The sequence below is a fragment of the Salmo salar genome, chromosome 12, assembly GCF_965601325.2.
Source record: "Salmo salar chromosome 12, fSalSal1, whole genome shotgun sequence".
Taxonomy (NCBI): Eukaryota; Metazoa; Chordata; class Actinopteri; order Salmoniformes; family Salmonidae; genus Salmo; species Salmo salar.
In genome coordinates, this window is record NC_138302.1 from 10,441,305 (window position 1) to 10,466,786 (window position 25,482).

Here is a 25,482-nt window from a genome sequence, read left to right on the forward strand (position 1 = left end):
TCATATCTGTAATGTGCTGTGTGAGAGATGAACATACATTACAGATATGAACAACTGTGTTTATCAGAGATGAACATAAACACAGTTGTTCATATCTGTAATGTGCTGTGTGAGAGATTAACATAAACACAGTTGTTCATATCTGTAATGTGCTGTATCAGAGATGAACATAAACACAGTTGTTCATATCTGTAATGTGCTGTATCAGAGATGAACATAAACACAGTTGTTCATATCTGTAATGTGCTGTATCAGAGATGAACATAAACACAGTTGTTCATATCTGTAATGTGCTGTGTGAGAGATTAACATAAACACAGTTGTTCATATCTGTAATGTGCTGTATCAGAGATGAACATAAACACAGTTGTTCATATCTGTAATGTGCTGTATCAGAGATGAACATAAACACAGTTGTTCATATCTGTAATGTGCTGTGTGAGAGATGATTAACTGTGACCAGTGTGTTCAGTAGAGGTGAGAACAGCAGCATTCAGAATAACAGAGAACAGATGTCCTTCCTGGTTCAAGACACAGATGTCCAGCATCAGCCCTGTACTCCACAAGCTAACACCAAACTGTACCTAGAACAGTAAGGGGGTTGAATTGTGACAGCACAGCGCCCTCTACAGGTGAACATATGTCAGTGGCTCATGAGGACCAACTGACCCAGCGAAGACCGATGAGGGTGAGAGAAGATTCAGAAACTCTTGGAGGATAAGAAATGTTCAGAACTTTTGTGAAACATCACAACACAGTGGGAAAATATGACCAGTAGAAATCTAAACTGGAAGGTCTTCAGAGATAGGTGGGAGGGGTTGAGGGGAGCTGAAGGCTGGGACTGGAAGGTCTTCAGAGATAGATGGGAGGGGTTGAGGGGAGCTGAAGGCTGGGACTGGAAGGTCTTCAGAGATAGATGGGAGGGGTTGAGGGGAGCTGAAGGCTGGGACTGGAAGGTCTTCAGAGATAGATGGGAGGGGTTGAGGGGAGCTGAAGGATGGGACTGGAAGGTCTTCAGAGATAAATGAGAGGGGTTGAGGGGAGCTGAAGGATGGAACTAAAAATCAGCAAAAGATAACTACTGTCAAATATATATATAGTAGAAGCTGGAAGTAGAAGCCCTAGTGTTGTTGTCCATTAGTTTACTCCAGTTAGGGGAGGGGTGGTAAGGTTAGGGGAGGGGTGGTAGGGTTAGGGGAGGGGTGGCAGGATTAGGGGAGAGGTGGCAGGGTTAGGAGAGGGGTGGTAGGGTTAGGAGAGGGGTGGTAGGGTTAGGGGAGGGGTGGTAGGGTTAGGGGAGGGGTGGCAGGATTAGGGGAGAGGTGGCAGGGTTAGGAGAGGGGTGGCAGGGTTAGGGGAGGGGTGGTAGGGTTAGGAGAGGGGTGGTAGGGTTAGGGGAGGGGTGGCAGGGTTAGGGGAGGGGTGGTAGGGTTAGGGGAGGGGTGGCAGGATTAGGGGAGAGGTGGCAGGGTTAGGAGAGGGGTAGTAGGGTTAGGAGAGGGGTGGTAGGGTTAGGAGAGGGGTGGTAGGGTTAGGAGAGGGGTGGTAGGGTTAGGAGAGGGGTGGTGGGGTTCGGAGAGGGGTGGTATGGTTAGGGGAGGGGTGACGGGGTTAGGAGAGGGGTGGCGGGGTTAGGAGAGGGGTGGCGGGGTTAGGAGAAAAATACAAAAAAAATATACAGTGCATTCAGAAAGTATTCAGACCCCTTCACTTTTTCCACATTATGTTACATCACAGCTTTGTTCTTAAAATTGAATATTGTTTTTTCCCCTCATCAATCTAAACACAATACCTCATAAATGACAAAGCAAAAACAGTTTTTTGAAATGTTTGCAAATTTATAAAAAAGAAAACTGAAATATCACATTTACATAAGTATTCAGACCCTTTACTCAGTCCTTTGTTGAAGCACCTTTGGCATCGATGACAGCCTCAAGTATTCTTGGAAATGACCCTACAACCTTGGCACACCTGTATTTGGGGAGTTTCTTCCATTCTTCTCTGCAGATCCTCTCAAGCTCTGTCAGGTTGGATGAGGAGCGTCGCCGTACAGTTATTTTCAGTTCTCTCCATAGATGTTAGATCTGGTTCAAGTCCAGGTCTGGCTGGGCCACTCGAGGACATTCAGACACTTGTCCCAAAGCCAGTCCTGCGTTGTCTTGGCTGTGTGCTTAGGGTCGTTGTCCTGTTGGAAGGTGAACCTTCGCCCCAGTCTCAGGTCCTGAGTGCTCCGGAGAAGGTTTTCATCAAGGATCTCTCTGTACTTTGCGCCGTTCATCTTTCCTTCAATCCTAACTAGTCTACCAATCCCTGCCGCTGAAAAACATACCTACATCACTATGCTGTCACCACCATGCTTCACCGTAGGGATGGTGCCAGGTTTCCTCCAGATGTGACGCTCAGCATTCAGGCCAAAGAGTTCAATCTTGGTTTCATCAGACCAGAGAATCTTGTTTCTCATGGTCTGAGAGTCTAGGTGCCTTTTGGCAAATTCCAAACGGGCTGTCATGTGCCTTTTACTGAGGAGTGGCTTCCGTCTGGCCTCTCTACCATAAAGGCTTGATTGGTGAAGTGCTGCGGAGATGGTTGTCCTTCTGGAAGGTACCGCCATCTCCACAGAGGAACTCTGGAGCTCTGTCAGAGTGACCATCGGGTTCTTGGTCACCTCTCTGACCAAGGCCCTTCTCCCTGATTGCTCAGTTTGGCCGGTCGGCCAGCTCTAGGAAGAGTCTTGGTGGTTCCAAACTTCTTCCATTTAAGAATGATGGAGGCCACTGTGTTCTTGGGGACTTTCAATGCTGTAGACATGTTTTGGTACCCTTCCCCAGATCTGTGCCTCGACACAATCACGTCTCTGAGCTCTACGAACAATTCTTTCGACCTCATGTCTTGGTTTTTGCTCTGACACGCACTGTCAACTGTGGGACCTTATATAGACAGCTGTGTGCTTTTCCAAATCATGTCCAATCAATTGAATTTACCAGAGGTGGACTCCAAGTTGTAGAAACATCTCAAGGATGAGCAATGGAAACAGGATCATAGCAAAGGGTTTGAATACTTACGTAAATAAGGTATTTCTGTGTTTTCGCTTTGTCATTATGGGGTATTGTGTGTCCGATTGAGGATTTAATTATATATATTTTTTAATCAATTTCAAAATAAGGCTGTAACAACGTGTAGAAAGTAAATACACACACACACACACACAGAGAGAGAACAAAATTGCTCAATTGCTCGTGTTTCTTGGCCCAAGCAAGTCTCTTATTATTATTGGTATCCTTTAGTACTGGTTTCTTTGCAGCAATTCAACCATGAAGGCCTGATTCATGTAGTCTCCTCCTCTGGCGGTCCTCATGAGAGACAGTTTCATCATAGCGCTTGATGGTTTTTGTGACTGCACTTGAATAAACTTCCAAAGTTCTTGAAATGTTCCATATTGACTGACCTTCATGTCTTATTAAAGTAATGGACTGTTGTTTCTCTTTGCTTATTTGAGCTGTTCTTGCCATAATATGGTCTTTTACCAAATAGGGCTATCTTCTGTATACCACCCCTACCTTGTCACAACACAACTGATTGGCTCAAACGCATTAAAACTTCTTTGGGATCAGTGTCCCTTCCATGGGACGGTTGAGCTAACGTAGGCTAATTCGATTAGCATGAGGTTGTAAGTAACAAGACCATTTCCCAGGATACGCATATCTGTTATTGGCAGAAAGCTTAAATTCTTGTTAATCTAACTGCACTGTCCAATTTACAGTTGCTATTACAGTGAAAAAATACCATGGTAGTGTTTGAGGAGGATGCATTATTTTGAACATGTATTAATAAACATATTAGGCACATATGGGCAGTCTTCATACAACATTTAACAGAAATGCAATGGTTCATTGGATCAGTCTAAAACTTTGCACATGCACTGCTGCCATCTAGTGAACAACATCTAAATTGCACCTGGGCTGGAATAATACATTATGGCCTTTCTCTTGCATTTCAAAGATGGTACAAAAAAATAGAAAAAAAGTATTATCTTTTACCAGATCTATTGTTATTCTCCTACATTCCTTTCACATTTCCACAAGTGTTATTTCATAGTTTTGATGTCCTCACTATTATTCTGCAATGTAGAAAATAGTACTATTTTAATAGTAAACCCTGGAATTAGTAGGCATGTCCAAACTTTTGACTGGTACTTTATATATTTACAAATAAATATATAGGGGATTGGAAATGATGCAGACAATTACATTGATCGAAACCACAATCTACCTGCCCCCCCCCCACAACAACAAAAATGATTAGAGGACAATGGAATGAAATAAAACAGCATATTTGATGGGTGCAGGATTCTGTTCCAGCCAAGCAGTAGTAATACACCGGATTAAACTACACCCAGGTAATATACGTCCCTCCCATCCCATCCATCCATTGGAGAAACAGATCTAACAGACACATGGGAGTCAGGATTCATATTTAATCAAGTCATCATTTGAAATGAGCATGTCTGAGCATGTCCCAATCAACTTAACACAAATGGAAATGGAGAGGCAGGCATTACAGCATCAACAGTCATTGTAATATTCATGCCAGATAGATATACCCACTGGCAGAACTGACCAACATAAAGGCAAGATAAATAATCTTTCACTCTGAAAATATGTCTTCCCTTACATAGTCTTCATTTTACCACTTAAATCAACAAAAATATATATATATGTTTTTTTTGTCAAACATTTCAACCAATCAATTTCAAACGTTGCATTACCAATAATACTTCAAATGTCAACGACAATCCTCTTCCATTATCTAGTAAAGACAACTGTATGTCTAAGAAAGCTTGACAATACTTTAAAAAGCCTTGAATATCATTATTCAGTGTTTTAGAGAGAAAGACCCTGTTTTAGAGTCACAGTAAAGCAGTTAGAAAACCAACTGAAACTAGAATTCTACTTTTAGAACAATGTAGAGCTGTTCTGAAACTAGAATTCTAGAACAGAGTTAAAACAGAGCTGTTCTAGAGGTGTTCTGAAACTAGAACAGTTAAAACTGAGCTGTTCTAGAGGTGTTCTGAAACTAGAACAGAGTTAAAACAGAGCTGTTCTAGAGGTGTTCTGAAACTAGAACAGAGTTAAAACAGAGCTGTTCTAGAGGTGTTCTGAAACTAGAACAGAGTTAAAACTGAGCTGTTCTAGAGGTGTTCTGAAACTAGAACAGAATTAAAACTGAGCTGTTCTAGAGGTGTTCTGAAACTAGAACAGAGTTAAAACAGAGCTGTTCTAGAGGTGCTCTGAAACTAGAACAGAATTAAAACAGAGCTGTTCTAGAGGTGTTCTGAAACTAGAATTCTAGAACAGCGTTAAAACTGAGCTGTTCTAGAGGTGTTCTGAAACTAGAACAGAGTTAAAACAGAGCTGTTCTAGAGGTGTTCTGAAACTAGAATTCTAGAACAGAGTTAAAACTGAGCTGTTCTAGAGGTGTTCTGAAACTAGAATTCTAGAATAGAGTTAAAACAGAGCTGTTATAGAAGAGACACAGTTTGATCATTCGTAAGGCACTTCTCTGTACCTTCAATATGTCCTGATTCAGTGCAAACAAGCTTGTCAACAACAATATGTACATATCAGGATCAATAACAACAATCACTGATTATTATCATGAAACTCCCCAAATACACTAAGATCCATTTCACCCCATTCTAGTCTTGTTCTGAGGGAAAGAAAAGTTCCTCTCCTTTTTATTGCACATATTCACCTTTCCTCTGAGAAATGAAAACAGCAAATAAAAGTTGGCTCTTTACTGTAGTAATGACCAGTGGCAGAACTACTAGACTTCATATTTTACTAACCAGTAAAATACACAGGAGGCCTTTCAAACTAATGCTGGCGTCTGGCTTACGTTTTAATATTTTCATAGTATTTTACAAATGTTCCATCCTGGGAATAAATCACTTTCCTTCCGGCTAAACCAGTAATTCCAGTCCAAACCAGAACGGTCATTCAAAAGCATTATAAAGCATATAAACAGACCTGTCTGGATTTGATTAGAGCTTTGATAAAAAAAAATATTCAAGCCTGATGCTACCGGAGCCCGATGAGCCCTACATTAAAGACATTTAATGAGCCCTACATTAAAGACATTTAATGAGCCCTACATTAAAGACATTTAATGAGCCAATGAGCCCTACATTAAAGACATTTAATGAGCCCTACATTAAAGACATTTAATGAGCCCTACATTAAAGACATTTAATGAGCCCTACATTAAAGACATTTAATGAGCCCTACATTAAAGACATTTAATGAGCCCTACATTAAAGACATTTAATGAGCCTTACATTAAAGACATTTAATGAGCCCTACATTAAAGACATTTAATGAGCCCTACATTAAAGACATTTAATGAGCCCTAGATTAAAGACATTTAATGAGCCCTAGATTAAAGACATTTAATGAGCCCTACATTATAGACATTTAATGAGCCTTACATTAAAGACATTTAATGAGCCTTACATGACAGACATTTAATGAGCCTTACATTAAAGACATTTAATGAGCCCTACATTAAAGACATCTAATGAGCCCAAGACCAAAAAAGGCCAAAAGATTGTGCCGTTATCCAATACATATATGATATAGGCTACTGCACGACAGAAAAACATAAAAGCCCATAGATGTAGCTAGCTATATGCTCTGTTGGCTAAATAAATGAAACTAGCTCCAGTAGACTATTTGAGTGTGAACTGTATTACTGTACTGTATTGTATTATACGGACTAGAATTACGCACATCGTTCAAACCATGATAAAGCACAAGAGAACATGCGGCTAGTATAGGCTAGTGGATTTTATTTTAACTTTGAAATATAATAGGGCCTTTTGTATAATTAGCAGGCTGACAAATATCTTTCAGAATATTTCATGCACTGATATTCGAGTGACAGGCAGTTTTAAAAAAAACTTAAAAATCTTTACAATTAAAAAAACAAGGTGACCCTGAAAGCCAGATAGAGATGGGTAAATTTGATACTTATTCAGTCTTTATATTACTGTAGCATTGGCTGTGCCTCAGCAAGTGTAGGCCTACCTGTCACAAGAAAAAAAATCTACCATGATGAGATGATAGATCTACACATCTGTCCCCACCCTGAGACGGGCCCCGTCTGTCCCCACCCTGAGCGCTGATTCATTATGCAGAGGCCATATAGAAGCCAGATTCAGACAGGGCATATCATTTAACATTTATCAGTGTCTCAATGTTATTAATCCAGGGAAAAGGGAGTGGTTTTGGGAGGTAAATCCCGGTAACCGGGTCTGGCTGTACTGTTGGCTGGGCTGGTTACACTGTGTGGTGGTAGTTTGTGCATTATTATAGACATTTATCATTTAAATACTATATAAAATGTAATTTTTCATAGATGTTTATACCATAAATCAGCAAAAATAAATACTGTCATCACCACCACTATAAAGCTTCACAGAGACTATACCTGTCTCAAATGGCACCCTATACCCTATATACAAGGGCCCTGGTCATTGGTAGTACACTATATAGGGGATAGGGTGGTATTTGGGACACAGGCTACTTTTGGCACAGTTACAGCAGACAGGGAGGAAGTAGTCCCCTAGACCAGGGATCATCAACTAGATTCAGACAGGGAGGAAGTAGTCCCCTAGACCAGGGATCATCAACTAGATTCAGACAGGGAGGAAGTAGTCCCCTAGACCAGGGATCATCAACTAGATTCAGACAGGAAGGAAGTAGTCCCCTAGACCAGGGATCATCAACTAGATTCAGACAGGGAGGAAGTAGTAGCCACGGGCTGATTTTTTTCGTGAGCGGATAGTTGGGGCCGGAATATAATTACAAATCATTTGTAGACTAATTTCACTGCAACAAGCCCAAACAAACAGATATAATAATTTGACTAAAACAATCATTTCAAACCTTGCCTACATTTGTATACAATCACGTGTCTCTCTATTATGCATGGGAATACTTGGGAACAGATTTCCAAAATAAAAATAACTGGTGTTACAGTTTCTTATGTCTAACAATAAAAATGAAATATTATTTTGATAAAAAAATTTAAAATATTCTCCTCAGAAAACTTGGGGGGGGTCAAATAAAATCAGTTGGCTGCCAGTTGGGGAACTCAGTCCTAGACACTGGTTTTAGGACTGGTCCTAGATCAGTGGTTAGGTTAGTATCTAATGGTTCAGGTTAGGATTTTAGGAGGGTAATCTGGTCGTAGATCTGTGGTTAGGTTAGTATCTAATGGTTCAGGTTAGGATTCAACTCTACCCGGAGCAACATATGGTGTGTGTCCTATAGTGAGCGTCTTTTGAGCCCTGATAGTACACCATATAGGGAATAGGTTGCCATTTGGGTCACAGACATGGGGAGTAAAGCAGTAGAGACCGTCAGGGAAGGAAAACCAACAACATTCCAAAGGTCAGAATTCCCATTTTTGGGAAAACCTGTTAGATCCAACTGATGGTGAAGTTCTGGCTGAGATTCAGTCCTAGGTCTGTTACAGTCAACACCTAGAGGGAGGGAGACAGAGAGGGAGACAAATGGAGAAACAGAGAGATACATTAATAACAAACCACAGATATCATTTTCTCTAAACATGGGGAGACTCAACTCACACATTTCCTAGGGGGCTATTTCAGCCACACTCCTTGCTGACAGGTGTATAAAATCGAGCACACAGCCTTGCAATCTCCATACACAAATATTGGCAGTAGAAAAGACTTACTGAAGAGCTCGGTGACTTTCAATGTGGCACCGTCATAAGATGCCACCTTTCCAACAAGTCAGTTAGTCAAATTTCAGCCCTGCTAGAGCTGCCCCGGTCAACTAACTAAGTGCTGTTATTGTGAAGTGGAAACATCTAGGAGCAACGAGGGCTCAGCAGAACGGGACAGCCGAGTGCTGAAGCGTGTAAAAATCACCTGTCCTCGGCTGCAACACTCACTACCGAGTTCCAAACTGCCTCTGGAAGCAACGTCAGCACAAGAACTGTTCGTCGTGAGCTTCATGAAATGGGTTTTCATGGCCGAGCAGCAGCACACAAGCCTAAGATCACCATGTGCAATACCAAGAGTCAGCTGGAGTGGTGTAAAGCTCGCCGCCATTGGACTCTGGAGCAGTGGAAACACGTTCTCTGGAGTGATGAATCACGCTTCACCATCTAGCAGTCCGAAGGACGAATCTGGGTTTGGTGGATGCCAGGAGAAAACTACCTGCCCCAATGCATAGTGCCAACTGTAGTTTGGTGGAGGAAGAATAATGGTCTGGGGCTGTTTTTCATGGTTCTGCCCCCTTAGTTCCAGTGATAGAAAACCTCAACGCTACAGCATACAATGACATTCTAGATGATTCTGTGCTTCCAACAACTTGAGGAAGGCCCTTTCCTGTTTCAGCATGACAATGCCCCCCCGTGCACAAAGCGAGGTCCATTCAGAAATGGTTTGTTGAGATTGGTGTGGAAGAACATGACTGGCCTGTACAGAGCCCTGACCTTAACCCCATCGAACACCTTTGTGATGAATTGGAACGCCGACTGCGAGCCAGGTCTAATCGCCCAACATCAGTGCCCAACCTCACTAATGCTCTTGTGGCTGAATGGAAGCAAGTCCCCGCAGCAATGTTCCAACATCTAGTGGAAAGCCTTCCCAGAAGAGTGGAGGCTGGGGGTCTCCCGAGCGGCAGAGCAGTCTAAGGCACTGCATGTGTCACACTGGGAGACCCATGAGGTGACACACAATTGGCCCAGCGTCGTCTGGGTTAGGGGAGGGTTTGGCCGGCTGGGATGTCCTTGTCCCATCGCGCTCTAGTGACTCCTGTGGCGGGCCATGCTGACATGGTCGCCAGGTGTACGGCGTTTCCTCCGACACATTGGTGCGGTTGGCTCCCGGGTTAAGCGACCACTGTGTCAAGAAGCAGTGGGGCTTGGCGGGGTCTTGTTTTGAAGGACGCACGACTCTCGATCTTCGCCTCTCCCGAGTCCGTACGGGAGTTGCAGCGATGGGACAAGACTGTAACTACCAATTGGATATCACAAAATTGGGGAGAAAAAGGTGTCAAAGTTCAAAGTGCAAAAAAGTAAATTTAAAAAGAAGAGTGGAGGCTGTTATAGCAGCAAAGGGGGGACCACCTAAATATTAATGCCCATGATTTTGAAATGAGATGTTGGACAGCAGGTGTCCACATACTTTTGATCATGTAGTGTATATTTTTTAGGTCTAAGGTAATGTCTACCCAGTTTACCATGTCTTACGTGTGTTCAAATGATACCTGTTGACTTAACAACATCAATGGTGTATTTGGGAAGGTAAGTTGGAATAAGCAGCTATCTAATGTGGGCTAGTAGTAGATCAACTGGAGATTCCTGACAGGTTATAAACAGCTGTAACGTGGGCTAGTAGTAGATCAACTGGAGATTCCTGACAGGTTATAAACAGCTGTAACGTGTGCTAGTAGTAGATCAACTGGAGATTCCTGACAGGTTATAAACAGCTGTAACGTGTGCTAGTAGTAGATCAACTGGAGATTCCTGACAGGTTATAAACAGCTGTAACGTGGGCTAGTAGTAGATCAACTGGAGATTCCTGACAGGTTATAAACAGCTGTAACGTGTGCTAGTAGTAGATCAACTGGAGATTCCTGACAGGTTATAAACAGCTGTAACGTGGGCTAGTAGTAGATCAACTGGAGATTCCTGACAGGTTATAAACAGCTGTCTAAGGTCTGTTAGTGAATGACATGAGAGGAGAACTCTCCGTGCAGCAGCACCACCACTACCACATTTACACATGGCACCTTGTGCTTCCTACTATTACAACTCTCAACAGCATTCAATTGAAAGCCCGACTACATTCCTTAGTTTTTTGATCCTCTTCTTCGTGATAGCCAATTGGTAGTTACAGTGTTGTCCCATCGCTGCAACTCCCGTAAGAACTCGGGTGAGGCGAAGGTCGAGAAGCATGCGTCCTCCGAAACATGACCCCGCCAAGCCACACTGCTTCTTGACACAGTCGGAAGACACAAACAATGTACCAGCTGACGACCGAAGTCAGCGTGCACTGCGCCCGGCCCCCCACAAGGAGTCGCTAGAGCGCGATGAGACAACGACATCCCAGCCGGCCAAACCCTCCCCTAACCAGGACGACGCTGGTCTCCCGGTCGCGCCTGGCTGCGACACAGCCCGGGATCGAACCCGGATCTGTGCTGACGCCTCTAGCACTGATCAATGCCTTAGACCACGGCGCCACTCGGGAGGTACATACATTCCTTTCAAAAAATGTTTTATTGTGAGTACGGCTGCTCTAAAACATTATCTGAACTTTATCAAATGTTTTATTGTGAGTACGGCTGCTCTAAAACATTATCTGAACTTTATCAAATGTTTTATTGTGAGTACGGCTGCTCTAAAACATTATCTGAACTTTATAAAACACTTAACCTCTGACTCCTGACACCAAGCCTCACCTGATTGGCTCTGTAGGTGAATGCAGCATCCTGGGAGTTGACCGTGACCCTGGTAGGCTCCACCTTCACGCCGTAGAAGGAGGCTGTTTCCACGGTGATGTAGGAAGCCTCAACGTGGTCGTGCAGCACCTCCGATGTCATCGTGTTCTAGAACACAATAGGAAGGGAAGAAGGCTATTGTGTTAGTAGTCGTAGAACCAGCTGTCACGCCTATACTGTTAGTAGTGGTAGAACCAGCTGTCACGTCTATACTGTTAGTAGTGGTAGAACCAGCTGTCACGGCTATACTGTTAGTAGTGGTAGAACCAGCTGTCACGTCTATACTGTTAGTAGTGGTAGAACCAGCTGTCATGCCTATACTGTTAGTAGTGGTAGAACCAGCTGTCACGTCTATACTGTTAGTAGTGGTAGAACCAGCTGTCACGTCTATACTGTTAGTAGTGGTAGAACCAGCTGTCACGTCTATACTGTTAGTAGTGGTAGAACCAGCTGTCACGTCTATACTGTTAGTAGTGGTAGAACCAGCTGTCACGGCTATACTGTTAGTAGTGGTAGAACCAGCTGTCACGGCTATACTGTTAGTAGTGGTAGAACCAGCTGTCACGGCTATAGCGATAGTAGTGGTAGAACCAGCTGTCACGGCTATAGCGATAGTAGTGGTAGAACCAGCTGTCACGGCTATAGCGATAGTAGTGGTAGAACCAGCTGTCACGTCTATACTGTTAGTAGTGGTAGAACCAGCAGTCACGTCTATACTGTTAGTAGTGGTAGAACCAGCTGTCACGTCTATACTGTTAGTAGTGGTAGAACCAGCTGTCACGCTATACTGTTAGTAGTGGTAGAACCAGCTGTCACGGCTATACTGTTAGTAGTGGTAGAACCAGCTGTCACGGCTATACTGTTAGTAGTGGTAGAACCAGCTGTCACGGCTATACTGTTAGTAGTGGTAGAACCAGCTGTCACGGCTATACTGTTAGTAGTGGTAGAACCAGCTGTCACGGCTATACTGTTAGTAGTGGTAGAACCAGCTGTCACGGCTATAGCGATAGTAGTGGTAGAACCAGCTGTCACGGCTATAGCGATAGTAGTGGTAGAACCAGCTGTCACGTCTATACTGTTAGTAGTGGTAGAACCAGCAGTCACGTCTATACTGTTAGTAGTGGTAGAACCAGCTGTCACGTCTATACTGTTAGTAGTGGTAGAACCAGCTGTCACGCTATACTGTTAGTAGTGGTAGAACCAGCTGTCACGGCTATACTGTTAGTAGTGGTAGAACCAGCTGTCACGGCTATACTGTTAGTAGTGGTAGAACCAGCTGTCACGGCTATACTGTTAGTAGTGGTAGAACCAGCTGTCACGGCTATACTGTTAGTAGTGGTAGAACCAGCTGTCACGGCTATACTGTTAGTAGTGGTAGAACCAGCTGTCACGGCTATACTGTTAGTAGTGGTAGAACCAGCTGTCACGGCTATAGCGATAGTAGTGGTAGAACCAGCTGTCACGGCTATAGCGATAGTAGTGGTAGAACCAGCTGTCACGGCTATAGCGATAGTAGTGGTAGAACCAGCTGTCACGGCTATAGCGATAGTAGTGGTAGAACCAGCTGTCACGTCTATACTGTTAGTAGTGGTAGAACCAGCAGTCACGTCTATACTGTTAGTAGTGGTAGAACCAGCTGTCACGCTATACTGTTAGTAGTGGTAGAACCAGCTGTCACGGCTATACTGTTAGTAGTGGTAGAACCAGCTGTCACGGCTATACTGTTAGTAGTGGTAGAACCAGCTGTCACGGCTATACTGTTAGTAGTGGTAGAACCAGCTGTCACGGCTATACTGTTAGTAGTGGTAGAACCAGCTGTCACGGCTATACTGTTAGTAGTGGTAGAACCAGCTGTCACGGCTATACTGTTAGTAGTGGTAGAACCAGCTGTCACGGCTATACTGTTAGTAGTGGTAGAACCAGCTGTCACGGCTATAGCGTTAGTAGTGGTAGAACCAGCTGTCACGTCTATACTGTTAGTAGTGGTAGAACCAGCTGTCACGTCTATACTGTTAGTAGTGGTAGAACCAGCTGTCACGGCTATACTGTTAGTAGTGGTAGAACCAGCTGTCACGGCTATACTGTTAGTAGTGGTAGAACCAGCTGTCACGGCTATACTGTTAGTAGTGGTAGAACCAGCTGTCACGGCTATACTGTTAGTAGTGGTAGAACCAGCTGTCACGGCTATACTGTTAGTAGTGGTAGAACCAGCTGTCACGGCTATACTGTTAGTAGTGGTAGAACCAGCTGTCACGGCTATACTGTTAGTAGTGGTAGAACCAGCTGTCACGGCTAAAGCGATAGTAGTGGTAGAACCAGCTGTCACGGCTATACTGTTAGTAGTGGTAGAACCAGCTGTCACGGCTATACTGTTAGTAGTGGTAGAACCAGCTGTCACGGCTATACTGTTAGTAGTGGTAGAACCAGCTGTCACGGCTATACTGTTAGTAGTGGTAGAACCAGCTGTCACGGCTATACTGTTAGTAGTGGTAGAACCAGCTGTCACGGCTATAGCGATAGTGGTGGTAGAACCAGCTGTCACGTCTATACTGTTAGTAGTGGTAGAACCAGCTGTCACGCCTATACTGTTAGTAGTGGTAGAACCAGCTGTCACGTCTATACTGTTAGTAGTGGTAGAACCAGCTGTCACGGCTATACTGTTAGTAGTGGTAGAACCAGCTGTCACGGCTATACTGTTAGTAGTGGTAGAACCAGCTGTCACGGCTATAGCGATAGTAGTGGTAGAACCAGCTGTCACGGCTATAGCGATAGTAGTGGTAGAACCAGCTGTCACGGCTATAGCGATAGTAGTGGTAGAACCAGCTGTCACGGCTATAGCGATAGTAGTGGTAGAACCAGCTGTCACGGCTATACTGTTAGTAGTGGTAGAACCAGCTGTCACGTCTATACTGTTAGTAGTGGTAGAACCAGCTGTCACGGCTATACTGTTAGTAGTGGTAGAACCAGCTGTCACGGCTATACTGTTAGTAGTGGTAGAACCAGCTGTCACGGCTATACTGTTAGTAGTGGTAGAACCAGCTGTCACGGCTATACTGTTAGTAGTGGTAGAACCAGCTGTCACGGCTATACTGTTAGTAGTGGTAGAACCAGCTGTCACGTCTATACTGTTAGTAGTGGTAGAACCAGCTGTCACGGCTATACTGTTAGTAGTGGTAGAACCAGCTGTCACGGCTATACTGTTAGTAGTGGTAGAACCAGCTGTCACATCTATACTGTTAGTAGTGGTAGAACCAGCTGTCACGGCTATACTGTTAGTAGTGGTAGAACCAGCTGTCACGGCTATAGTGTTAGTAGTGGTAGAACCAGCTGTCACGGCTATAGTGTTAGTAGTGGTAGAACCAGCTGTCACGTCTATACTGTTAGTAGTGGTAGAACCAGCTGTCACGTCTATACTGTTAGTAGTGGTAGAACCAGCTGTCACGGCTATACTGTTAGTAGTGGTAGAACCAGCTGTCACGGCTATACTGTTAGTAGTGGTAGAACCAGCTGTCACGGCTATACTGTTAGTAGTGGTAGAACCAGCTGTCACGGCTATAGCGATAGTAGTGGTAGAACCAGCTGTCACGTCTATACTGTTTGTAGTGGTAGAACCAGCTGTCACGGCTATACTGTTAGTAGTGGTAGAACCAGCTGTCACGGCTATACTGTTAGTAGTGGTAGAACCAGCTGTCACGGCTATAGCGATAGTAGTGGTAGAACCAGCTGTCACGTCTATACTGTTAGTAGTGGTAGAACCAGCTGTCACGGCTATACTGATAGTAGTGGTAGAACCAGCTGTCACGGCTATACTGTTAGTAGTGGTAGAACCAGCTGTCACATCTATACTGTTAGTAGTGGTAGAACCAGCTGTCACGGCTATAGTGTTAGTAGTGGTAGAACCAGCTGTCACGGCTATAGTGTTAGTAGTGGTAGAACCAGCTGTCACGTCTATACTGTTAGTAGTGGTAGAACCAGCTGTCACGTCTATACTGTTAGTAGTGGTAGAACCAGCTGTCACGGCTATACTGTTAGTAGTGGTAGAACCAGCTGTCACGGCTATACTGTTAGTAGTGGTAGAACCAGCTGTCACGGCTATACTGTTAGTAGTGGTAGAACCAGCTGTCACGGCTATAGCGATAGTAGTGGTAGAACCAGCTGTCACGTCTATACTGTTAGTAGTGGTAGAACCAGCTGTCACGGCTATACTGTTAGTAGTGGTAGAACCAGCTGTCACGGCTATACTGTTAGTAGTGGTAGAACCAGCTGTCACGGCTATAGCGATAGTAGTGGTAGAACCAGCTGTCACGTCTATACTGTTAGTAGTGGTAGAACCAGCTGTCACGGCTATACTGTTAGTAGTGGTAGAACCAGCTGTCACGTCTATACTGTTAGTAGTGGTAGAACCAGCTGTCACGGCTATACTGTTAGTAGTGGTAGAACCAGCTGTCACGGCTATACTGTTAGTAGTGGTAGAACCAGCTGTCACGGCTATACTGTTAGTAGTGGTAGAACCAGCTGTCACGGCTATAGCGATAGTAGTGGTAGAACCAGCTGTCACGGCTATAGCGATAGTAGTGGTAGAACCAGCTGTCACGGCTATAGCGATAGTAGTGGTAGAACCAGCTGTCACGGCTATAGCGATAGTAGTGGTAGAACCAGCTGTCACGGCTATAGCGATAGTAGTGGTAGAACCAGCTGTCACGGCTATACTGTTAGTAGTGGTAGAACCAGCTGTCACGTCTATACTGTTAGTAGTGGTAGAACCAGCTGTCACGGCTATACTGTTAGTAGTGGTAGAACCAGCTGTCACGGCTATACTGTTAGTAGTGGTAGAACCAGCTGTCACGGCTATACTGTTAGTAGTGGTAGAACCAGCTGTCACGGCTATACTGTTAGTAGTGGTAGAACCAGCTGTCACGGCTATACTGTTAGTAGTGGTAGAACCAGCTGTCACATCTATACTGTTAGTAGTGGTAGAACCAGCTGTCACGGCTATACTGTTAGTAGTGGTAGAACCAGCTGTCACGGCTATACTGTTAGTAGTGGTAGAACCAGCTGTCACGTCTATACTGTTAGTAGTGGTAGAACCAGCTGTCACGGCTATAGCGATAGTAGTGGTAGAACCAGCTGTCACGTCTATACTGTTAGTAGTGGTAGAACCAGCTGTCACGGCTATACTGTTAGTAGTGGTAGAACCAGCTGTCACGGCTATACTGTTAGTAGTGGTAGAACCAGCTGTCACGGCTATAGCGATAGTAGTGGTAGAACCAGCTGTCACGGCTATACTGTTAGTAGTGGTAGAACCAGCTGTCACGGCTATACTGTTAGTAGTGGTAGAACCAGCTGTCACGGCTATACTGTTAGTAGTGGTAGAACCAGCTGTCACGGCTATACTGTTAGTAGTGGTAGAACCAGCTGTCACGGCTATACTGTTAGTAGTGGTAGAACCAGCTGTCACGGCTATAGCGATAGTAGTGGTAGAACCAGCTGTCACGGCTATAGCGATAGTAGTGGTAGAACCAGCTGTCACGGCTATACTGTTAGTAGTGGTAGAACCAGCTGTCACGGCTATACTGTTAGTAGTGGTAGAACCAGCTGTCACGGCTATACTGTTAGTAGTGGTAGAACCAGCTGTCACGGCTATACTGTTAGTAGTGGTAGAACCAGCTGTCACGGCTATAGCGATAGTAGTGGTAGAACCAGCTGTCACGTCTATACTGTTAGTAGTGGTAGAACCAGCTGTCACGTCTATACTGTTAGTAGTGGTAGAACCAGCTGTCACGTCTATACTGTTAGTAGTGGTAGAACCAGCTGTCACATCTATACTGTTAGTAGTGGTAGAACCAGCTGTCACGTCTATACTGTTAGTAGTGGTAGAACCAGCTGTCACGGCTATAGCGATAGTAGTGGTAGAACCAGCTGTCACATCTATACTGTTAGTAGTGGTAGAACCAGCTGTCACGGCTATACTGTTAGTAGTGGTAGAACCAGCTGTCACGGCTATACTGTTAGTAGTGGTAGAACCAGCTGTCACGGCTATACTGTTAGTAGTGGTAGAACCAGCTGTCACGGCTATACTGTTAGTAGTGGTAGAACGAGCTGTCACGGCTATACTGTTAGTAGTGGTAGAACCAGCTGTCACGGCTATACTGTTAGTAGTGGTAGAACCAGCTGTCACGGCTATAGCGATAGTAGTGGTAGAACCAGCTGTCACGGCTATACTGTTAGTAGTGGTAGAACGAGCTGTCACGGCTATACTGTTAGTAGTGGTAGAACCAGCTGTCACGGCTATACTGTTAGTAGTGGTAGAACCAGCTGTCACGGCTATACTGTTAGTAGTGGTAGAACCAGCTGTCACGGCTATACTGTTAGTAGTGGTAGAACCAGCTGTCACGGCTATACTGTTAGTAGTGGTAGAACCAGCTGTCACGGCTATAGCGATAGTAGTGGTAGAACCAGCTGTCACGGCTATACTGTTAGTAGTGGTAGAACCAGCTGTCACGGCTATACTGTTAGTAGTGGTAGAACCAGCTGTCACGGCTATACTGTTAGTAGTGGTAGAACCAGCTGTCACGGCTATACTGTTAGTAGTGGTAGAACCAGCTGTCACGGCTATACTGTTAGTAGTGGTAGAACCAGCTGTCACGGCAATACTGTTAGTAGTGGTAGAACCAGCTGTCACGTCTATACTGTTAGTAGTGGTAGAACCAGCTGTCACGGCTATACTGTTAGTAGTGGTAGAACCAGCTGTCACGGCTATAGCGATAGTAGTGGTAGAACCAGCTGTCACGGCTATACTGTTAGTAGTGGTAGAACCAGCTGTCACATCTATACTGTTAGTAGTGGTAGAACCAGCTGTCACGGCTATACTGTTAGTAGTGGTAGAACCAGCTGTCACATCTATACTGTTAGTAGTGGTAGAACCAGCTGTCACAGCTATACTGTTAGTAGTGGTAGAACCAGCTGTCACGGCTATACTGTTAGTAGTGGTAGAACCAGCTGTCACGGCTATAGTGTTAGTAGTGGTAGAACCAGCTGTCACGTCTATACTGTTAGTAGTGGTAGAACCAGCTGTCACGTCTATACTGTTAGTAGTGGTAGAACCAGCTGTCACGGCTATACTGTTAGTAGTGGTAGAACCAGCTGTCACGGCTATACTGTTAGTAGTGGTAGAACCAGCTGTCACGGCTATACTGTTAGTAGTGGTAGAACCAGCTGTCACGTCTATACTGTTAGTAGTGGTAGAACCAGCTGTCACGTCTATACTGTTAGTAGTGGTAGAACCAGCTGTCACGGCTATACTGTTAGTAGTGGTAGAACCAGCTGTCACGGCTATACTGTTAGTAGTGGTAGAACCAGCTGTCACGGCTATACTGTTAGTAGTGGTAGAACCAGCTGTCACGGCTATACTGTTAGTAGTGGTAGAACCAGCTGTCACGTCTATACTGTTAGTAGTGGTAGAACCAGCTGTCACGGCTATACTGTTAGTAGTGGTAGAACCAGCTGTCACGGCTATAGCGATAGTAGTGGTAGAACCAGCTGTCACGGCTATACTGTTAGTAGTGGTAGAACCAGCTGTCACGGCTATACTGTTAGTAGTGGTAGAACCAGCTGTCACGGCTATACTGTTAGTAGTGGTAGAACCAGCTGTCACGGCTATACTGTTAGTAGTGGTAGAACCAGCTGTCACGGCTATACTGTTAGTAGTGGTAGAACCAGCTGTCACGGCTATACTGTTAGTAGTGGTAGAACCAGCTGTCACGGCTATACTGTTAGTAGTGGTAGAACCAGCTGTCACGGCTATACTGTTAGTAGTGGTAGAACCAGCTGTCACGGCTATACTGTTAGTAGTGGTAGAACCAGCTGTCACGGCTATACTGTTAGTAGTGGTAGAACCATTCTTTGACGGCTATACTGTTAGTAGTGGTAGAACCATTCTTTGACAACAGTAGTCACTGTGTACAGTAGTTTATCAAGTGGTTGTGTTGTATTATGGTCTGTAGTGGTCGGAGCGTACCTTCACCACAGTGAACACTATGTGAGCGTACTGGTCTGTAGTGGTCGGAGCGTACCTTCACCACAGTGAACACTATGTGAGCGTACTGGTCTGTAGTGGTCGGAGCGTACCTTCACCACAGTGAACACTATGTGAGCGTACTGGTCTGTAGTGGTCGGAGCGTACCTTCACCACAGTGAACACTATGTGAGCGTACTGGTCTGTAGTGGTCGGAGCGTACCTTCACCACAGTGAACACTATGTGAGCGTACTGGTCTGTAGTGGTCGGAGCGTACCTTCACCACAGTGAACACTATGTGAGCGTACTGGTCTGTAGTGGTCGGAGCGTACCTTCACCACAGTGAACACTATGTGAGCGTACTGGTCTGTAGTGGTCGGAGCGTACCTTCACCACAGTGAACACTATGTGAGCGTACTGGTCTGTAGTGGTCGGAGCGTACCTTCACCACAGTGAACACTATGTGAGCGTACTGGTCTGTAGTGGTCGGAGCGTACCTTCACCACAGTGAACACTATGTGAGCGTACTGGTCTGTAGTGGTCGGAGCGTACCTTCACCACAGTGAACACTATGTGACTTACTGGTCTGTAGTGGTCGGAGCGTACCTTCACCACAGTGAACACTATGTGAGCGTACTGGTCTGTAGTGGTCGGAGCGTACCTTCACCACAGTGAACACTATGTGAGCGTACTGGTCTGTAGTGGTCGGAGCGTACCTTCACCACAGTGAACACTATGTGAGCGTACTGGTCTGTAGTGGTCGGAGCGTACCTTCACCACAGTGAACACTATGTGAGCGTACTGGTCTGTAGTGGTCGGAGCGTACCTTCACCACAGTGAACACTATGTGAGCGTACTGGTCTGTAGTGGTCGGAGCGTACCTTCACCACAGTGAACACTATGTGAGCGTACTGGTCTGTAGTGGTCGGAGCGTACCTTCACCACAGTGAACACTATGTGAGCGTACTGGTCTGTAGTGGTCGGAGCGTACCTTCACCACAGTGAACACTATGTGAGCGTACTGGTCTGTAGTGGTCGGAGTGTACCTTCACCACAGTGAACACTATGTGAGCGTACTGGTCGGTCTCCAAGGTGTCGATGGTCTCTCCGTCGTCCCAGAACAGCTCTCCTCCGGCCGAGCCGTCTTCAGACAGACTGGACACGAGGTGGAGCGGCTGACCACTGCTCACAAACAGCGTTGTGTTGGGACGCTACACAGGGAGCGACACGCACAGACACAGGGAGCGACACGCACAGACACAGGGAGCGACACGCACAGACACAGGGAGCGACACGCACAGACACAGGGAGCGACACGCACAGACACAGGGAGCGACACGCACAGACACAGGGAGCGACACGCACAGAGAGACACAGAGAAACACAGAGAGACACAGAGAGAACGAAAGAGACAGAGAAAGAGACACACACAGTGATTTATTATTTCGATATAGATGCCTGACCATCCACTGTGACATCTTCTTATTAACCCTCTAGAAACTCTGTCATAATAATTCTGACTTAACTGACTTTCCTAGTTAAATAAAGGTTAAGAACAAATTCTTATTTACAGTGACAGCCAACCCCGGGCAAAACCCTAGTGACGCTGGGCCAATTGTGTGCCGTGCTATGGGACTCCCAATCACAGCCGGTTGTGATACAGCCTGGAATCGAACCAGGGTCTGTAGTTCCGCCTCTAGCACTGAAATGCAGTGCCTTAGACCGCCGCGCCTCCTCGGGAGCCCCAATAATATGGATGATCCAGCTACTTGACGATCTATTGTCTGTCTGTTTACCTGTGTAGGTATGACAGCTCCTTCTCTCAGGTGAAGGTTGATATGCTCTAGAGGAGCCTTCAGCCTCAACTCTTCTCCTTTACTACGGATAGAATCACCCTGACAGAGGACACACACAGAGACAGGGAGACCGAGGGAGAGAGAGCAGAGAGAGCAGAAAGAGACAGAGAGAGACAGGAGAGATTCAATATTCAGCATGTGAATTATACACTGAACAAAACATTAAGAACACCTGCTCTTTCCATGACACAGACTGACCAGGTGAAAGCTATGATCCCTTATTGATGTCACTTGTTAAATCCACTTCATCAGAGTAGATGAAGGGGAGGAGACAGGTTAAAGAAGGATTTTTAAGCCTTGAGACAGTTGAGAATGTGTGCCATTCAGAGGGTGAATGGACAAGACAAAATATTTAAGCGCCTATGAACAGGGTATGGTAGTAGGTGCACCGGTTTTTGTCAAGAACTGCAACGCTGCTGGGTTTTTCCTGCGCAACAGTTTCCTGTGTTGATCAAGAATGGTCCACCACCCAAAGGACATCTAGCCAACTTGACACAACTGTGGGAAGCATTGGAGTCAAAAGTGGACCAGCATCCCTGTGGAACGCTTTCTACACCTTGTAGAGTCCAATATGTATAGCTGTGTTCTTAGCGTATAGTAGAGGTACCAGAGTCCTGGGGTTAGGGTTATTAAGGGTTATGTATAGTTAATATATATATAGCTGTGTTCTTAGCGTATAGTAGAGGTACCAGAGTCCTGGGGTTAGGGTTATTAAGGGTTATGTATAGTTAATATATATAGCTGGGTTCTTACCGTGTAGTAGAGGTACCAGAGTCCTGGGGTTAGGGTTATTACGGGTTATGTATAGTTAATATATATAGCTGTGTTCTTAGCGTATAGTAGAGGTAGCAGAGTCCTGGGGTTAGGGTTATGTATAGTTAATATATATATAGCTGTGTTCTTACCGTGTAGTAGAGGTACCAGAGTCCTGGGGTTAGGGTTATTAAGGGTTATGTATAGTTAATATATATAGCTGTGTTCTTACCGTGTAGTAGAGGTACCAGAGTCCTGGGGTTAGGGTTATTAAGGGTTATGTATAGTTAATATATATAGCTGTGTTCTTACCGTGTAGTAGAGGTACCAGAGTCCTGGGGTTAGGGTTATTAAGGGTTATGTATAGTTAATATATATAGCTGTGTTCTTACCGTGTAGTAGAGGTACCAGAGTCCTGGGGTTAGGGTTATTAAGGGTTATGTATAGTTAATATATATAGCTGTGTTCTTACCGTGTAGTAGAGGTACCAGAGTCCTGGGGTTAGGGTTATTAAGGGTTATGTATAGTTAATATATATAGCTGTGTTCTTACCGTGTAGTAGTCGTACCAGAGTCCTGGGGTTAGGGTTATTAAGGGTTATGTATAGTTAATATATATAGCTGTGTTCTTACCGTGTAGTAGAGGTAGCAGAGTCCTGGGTTAGGGTTATTAAGGGTTATGTATAGTTAATATATATAGCTGTGTTCTTACCGTGTAGTAGTCGTACCAGAGTCCTGGGGTTAGGTTATGTATAGTTAATATATATAGCTGTGTTCTTACCGTGTAGTAGTCGTACCAGAGTCCTGGGGTTAGGGTTATGTATAGTTAATATATATAGCTGTGTTCTTACCGTGTAGTAGTCGTACCAGAGACCTGGGGTTAGGGTTATGTATAGTTAATATATATATATATATATATAGCTGGGTTCTTACCGTGTAGTAGTCGTACCAGAGACCCTGAGGGAAGTAGCCCACAACAAAGTCCACACCTGGATCTAATACTGGTGTCACCATCAAACTCTTCCCCCATAGGAACTGTCTGTCTATCCCATACGTTCTCACATCCTTGGGGAACCTAAAAATATGAACACACATTGGTCAGGAACATCCTGAAAGAGCTCTGTGTGTCTTTGTGTTGGTTCTTCTATCCTTGTGTGTGTGTGTTGGTTCTTCTATCCTTGTGTGTGTGTGTTGGTTCTTCTATCCTTGTGTGTGTGTGTTGGTTCTTCTATCCTTGTGTGTGTGTGTTGGTTCTTCTATCCTTGTGTGTGTGTGTTGGTTCTTCTATCCTTGTGGGGACCTAAAATCCCCCACAAGGATAGTGAAACAAGGAAAATTCTCCCTTGTAGAGACATTTCCCACATCCCCATGAGGACAAAGGCCATTTTAAACTTAGGGATTAGGTTTAGGGTTACAATTAAGGCCTGAGGGGGTGTGGTATATGACCAATATACCACGGCTAAGAACTGTGTCCAGGCACGACGCAGTGGGCCGGATCCTCCGAGGTGCCTTATTGATATTATAAACGGGTTCCCAATGAAATTAGAACAGTAAATATACATGTTTTGTCATACCCCGTGGTATATGGTCTGATATAACACGGCTGTCAGCATTCAGGGCTCGAACCACCCAGTTTATAATTAAGGTTAGGGAAAATAGGATATGGAATAGAAATTCATTTTAGGTCTCCATGACAATAGAAGAACACAACATGTGTAGTAATTGTGTGTGTGTGTGTCCCAGTGTGTGTCTGGAACTCACTCGAACAGCAGAGGGCGAGCGACAGTGTGTCCGTGTGTGTGTGCACGGTGGAACAGTGTGTAGAGCAGAGGGAAGAGAGAGTAGCGTAGCAGGAGAGACTGTTTCATGGCTGAACGGGCTAGAGGGCTGAACGCTGGAGGGTCCTGAGGCTGGGAGGAGAGAGACACAGAGACGCAGAGCACACAGAAAATACAGATAAAATGACTTTTCAATGACAGTGTGTGTCAGGGCCACATTGGGGGCCTTACCTTCTGGTCGATAGAGTTGTGGTTGCGTGTGAAAGGGTAGAAGGCTCCTAGCTGAGTCCAGCGTACACACAGCTCCTCCTCAGTCTGGTCACTGAAGCCACAGACATCCGCCCCCACCAGGGGAACACCCAGGAGGTTAAAGGTTAACATACCTGGAGGGGGAGGGAGGGAGAGGGATTGAGATGAGACATGATTAGATACCAGGCCTAGTTCCATGTGACCTCTAGAGAGAGATGATTAGATACCAGCCCTAGTTCCATGTGACCTCTAGAGAGATGATTAGATACCAGGCCTAGTTCCATGTGACCTCTAGAGAGAGATGATTAGATACCAGGCCTAGTTCCATGTGACCTCTAGATAGACATGATTAGATACCAGGCCTAGTTCCATGTGACCTCTAGAGAGAGATGATTAGATACCAGGCCTAGTTCCATGTGACCTCTAGATAGACATGATTAGATACCAGGCCTAGTTCCATGTGACCTCTAGAGAGAGATGATTAGATACCAGGCCTAGTTCCATGTGACCTCTAGAGAGAGATGATTAGATACCAGGCCTAGTTCCATGTGACCTCTAGAGAGAGATGATTAGATACCAGGCCTAGTTCCATGTGACCTCTAGAGAGAGATGATTAGATACCAGGCCTAGGTCCATGTGACCTCTAGAGAGAGATGATTAGATACCAGGCCGAGTTCCATGTGACCTCTAGAGAGATGATTAGATACCAGGCCTAGTTCCATGTGACCTCTAGATAGACATGATTAGATACCAGGCCTAGTTCCATGTGACCTCTAGATAGACACCAGGCCTAGTTCCATGTGACCTCGAGAGATGGAGAGAGAGAGATAGAGAGACAGACGGTCTGATACAAAGCCTAGAACAGAACCTAATAGCCTCATCATTAGCTCTTTTGACAATACCATCTATATAAAAGGTATTTTGCTACAGTCCTAAAGAAATGAAAAGTTGTATCCATTTTAACAACGTTACTGTCAGTTTAGTCCTAGTTTGGTTGAGTAGAAAACCATCAGAATGGAGAATGGTCCTGTACTACTCAAAAAACATATTTACAACTTTCATCATGCAGAAACATCAAATACTGTCAAAAATAACAAATATCCGGATAAGATATTTTGGCCATATCACCCAGCCCTAGTGTGAGTGTGTGTGTGTGTACCTGCTATCGAGGTGTACATGTCTTTCCAGTGACTCCTGTTGTCTCCTAGCCAGTGTCCAGAGTATTGGCCTTGACTGGGGAAGGTGGAGCGAGAGATCACAAACGCTCTCTTCCCCAACATACGCTTCAGGGCACTGGGGAG

The 25,482-nt window shown here is 44.9% G+C and overlaps 1 protein-coding gene across 2 annotated transcripts in view; it reads right to left on the reverse strand.

Annotated features, from left to right (window-relative positions):
* Positions 1-4,460: 4,460 nt before the first annotated feature.
* LOC106564132 (lysosomal alpha-glucosidase) overlaps positions 4,461-25,482 on the reverse strand; it is an 84,342-nt gene continuing 63,320 nt past the window's right edge. Inside the window, exons 14-21 of one of the 2 annotated variants that reach the window (XR_014379587.1) lie at positions 25,341-25,474; positions 24,164-24,315; positions 23,916-24,064; positions 23,088-23,229; positions 21,343-21,441; positions 20,624-20,757; positions 11,493-11,639; positions 4,461-8,542 (exon numbers count right to left, since the gene is read on the reverse strand). Coding sequence is in view for 1 of the 2 variants with exons in the window: in XM_082958561.1 (XP_082814687.1) it covers positions 8,480-8,542; positions 11,493-11,639; positions 20,593-20,757; positions 21,343-21,441; positions 23,088-23,229; positions 23,916-24,064; positions 24,164-24,315; positions 25,341-25,474 (1,051 nt within the window). In the remaining variant the exon portion in view is untranslated. Of the gene's footprint in view, positions 8,543-11,492; positions 11,640-20,592; positions 20,758-21,342; positions 21,442-23,087; positions 23,230-23,915; positions 24,065-24,163; positions 24,316-25,340; positions 25,475-25,482 lie in introns of both variants that reach the window. The other variant, XM_082958561.1, reaches the window with a different exon arrangement.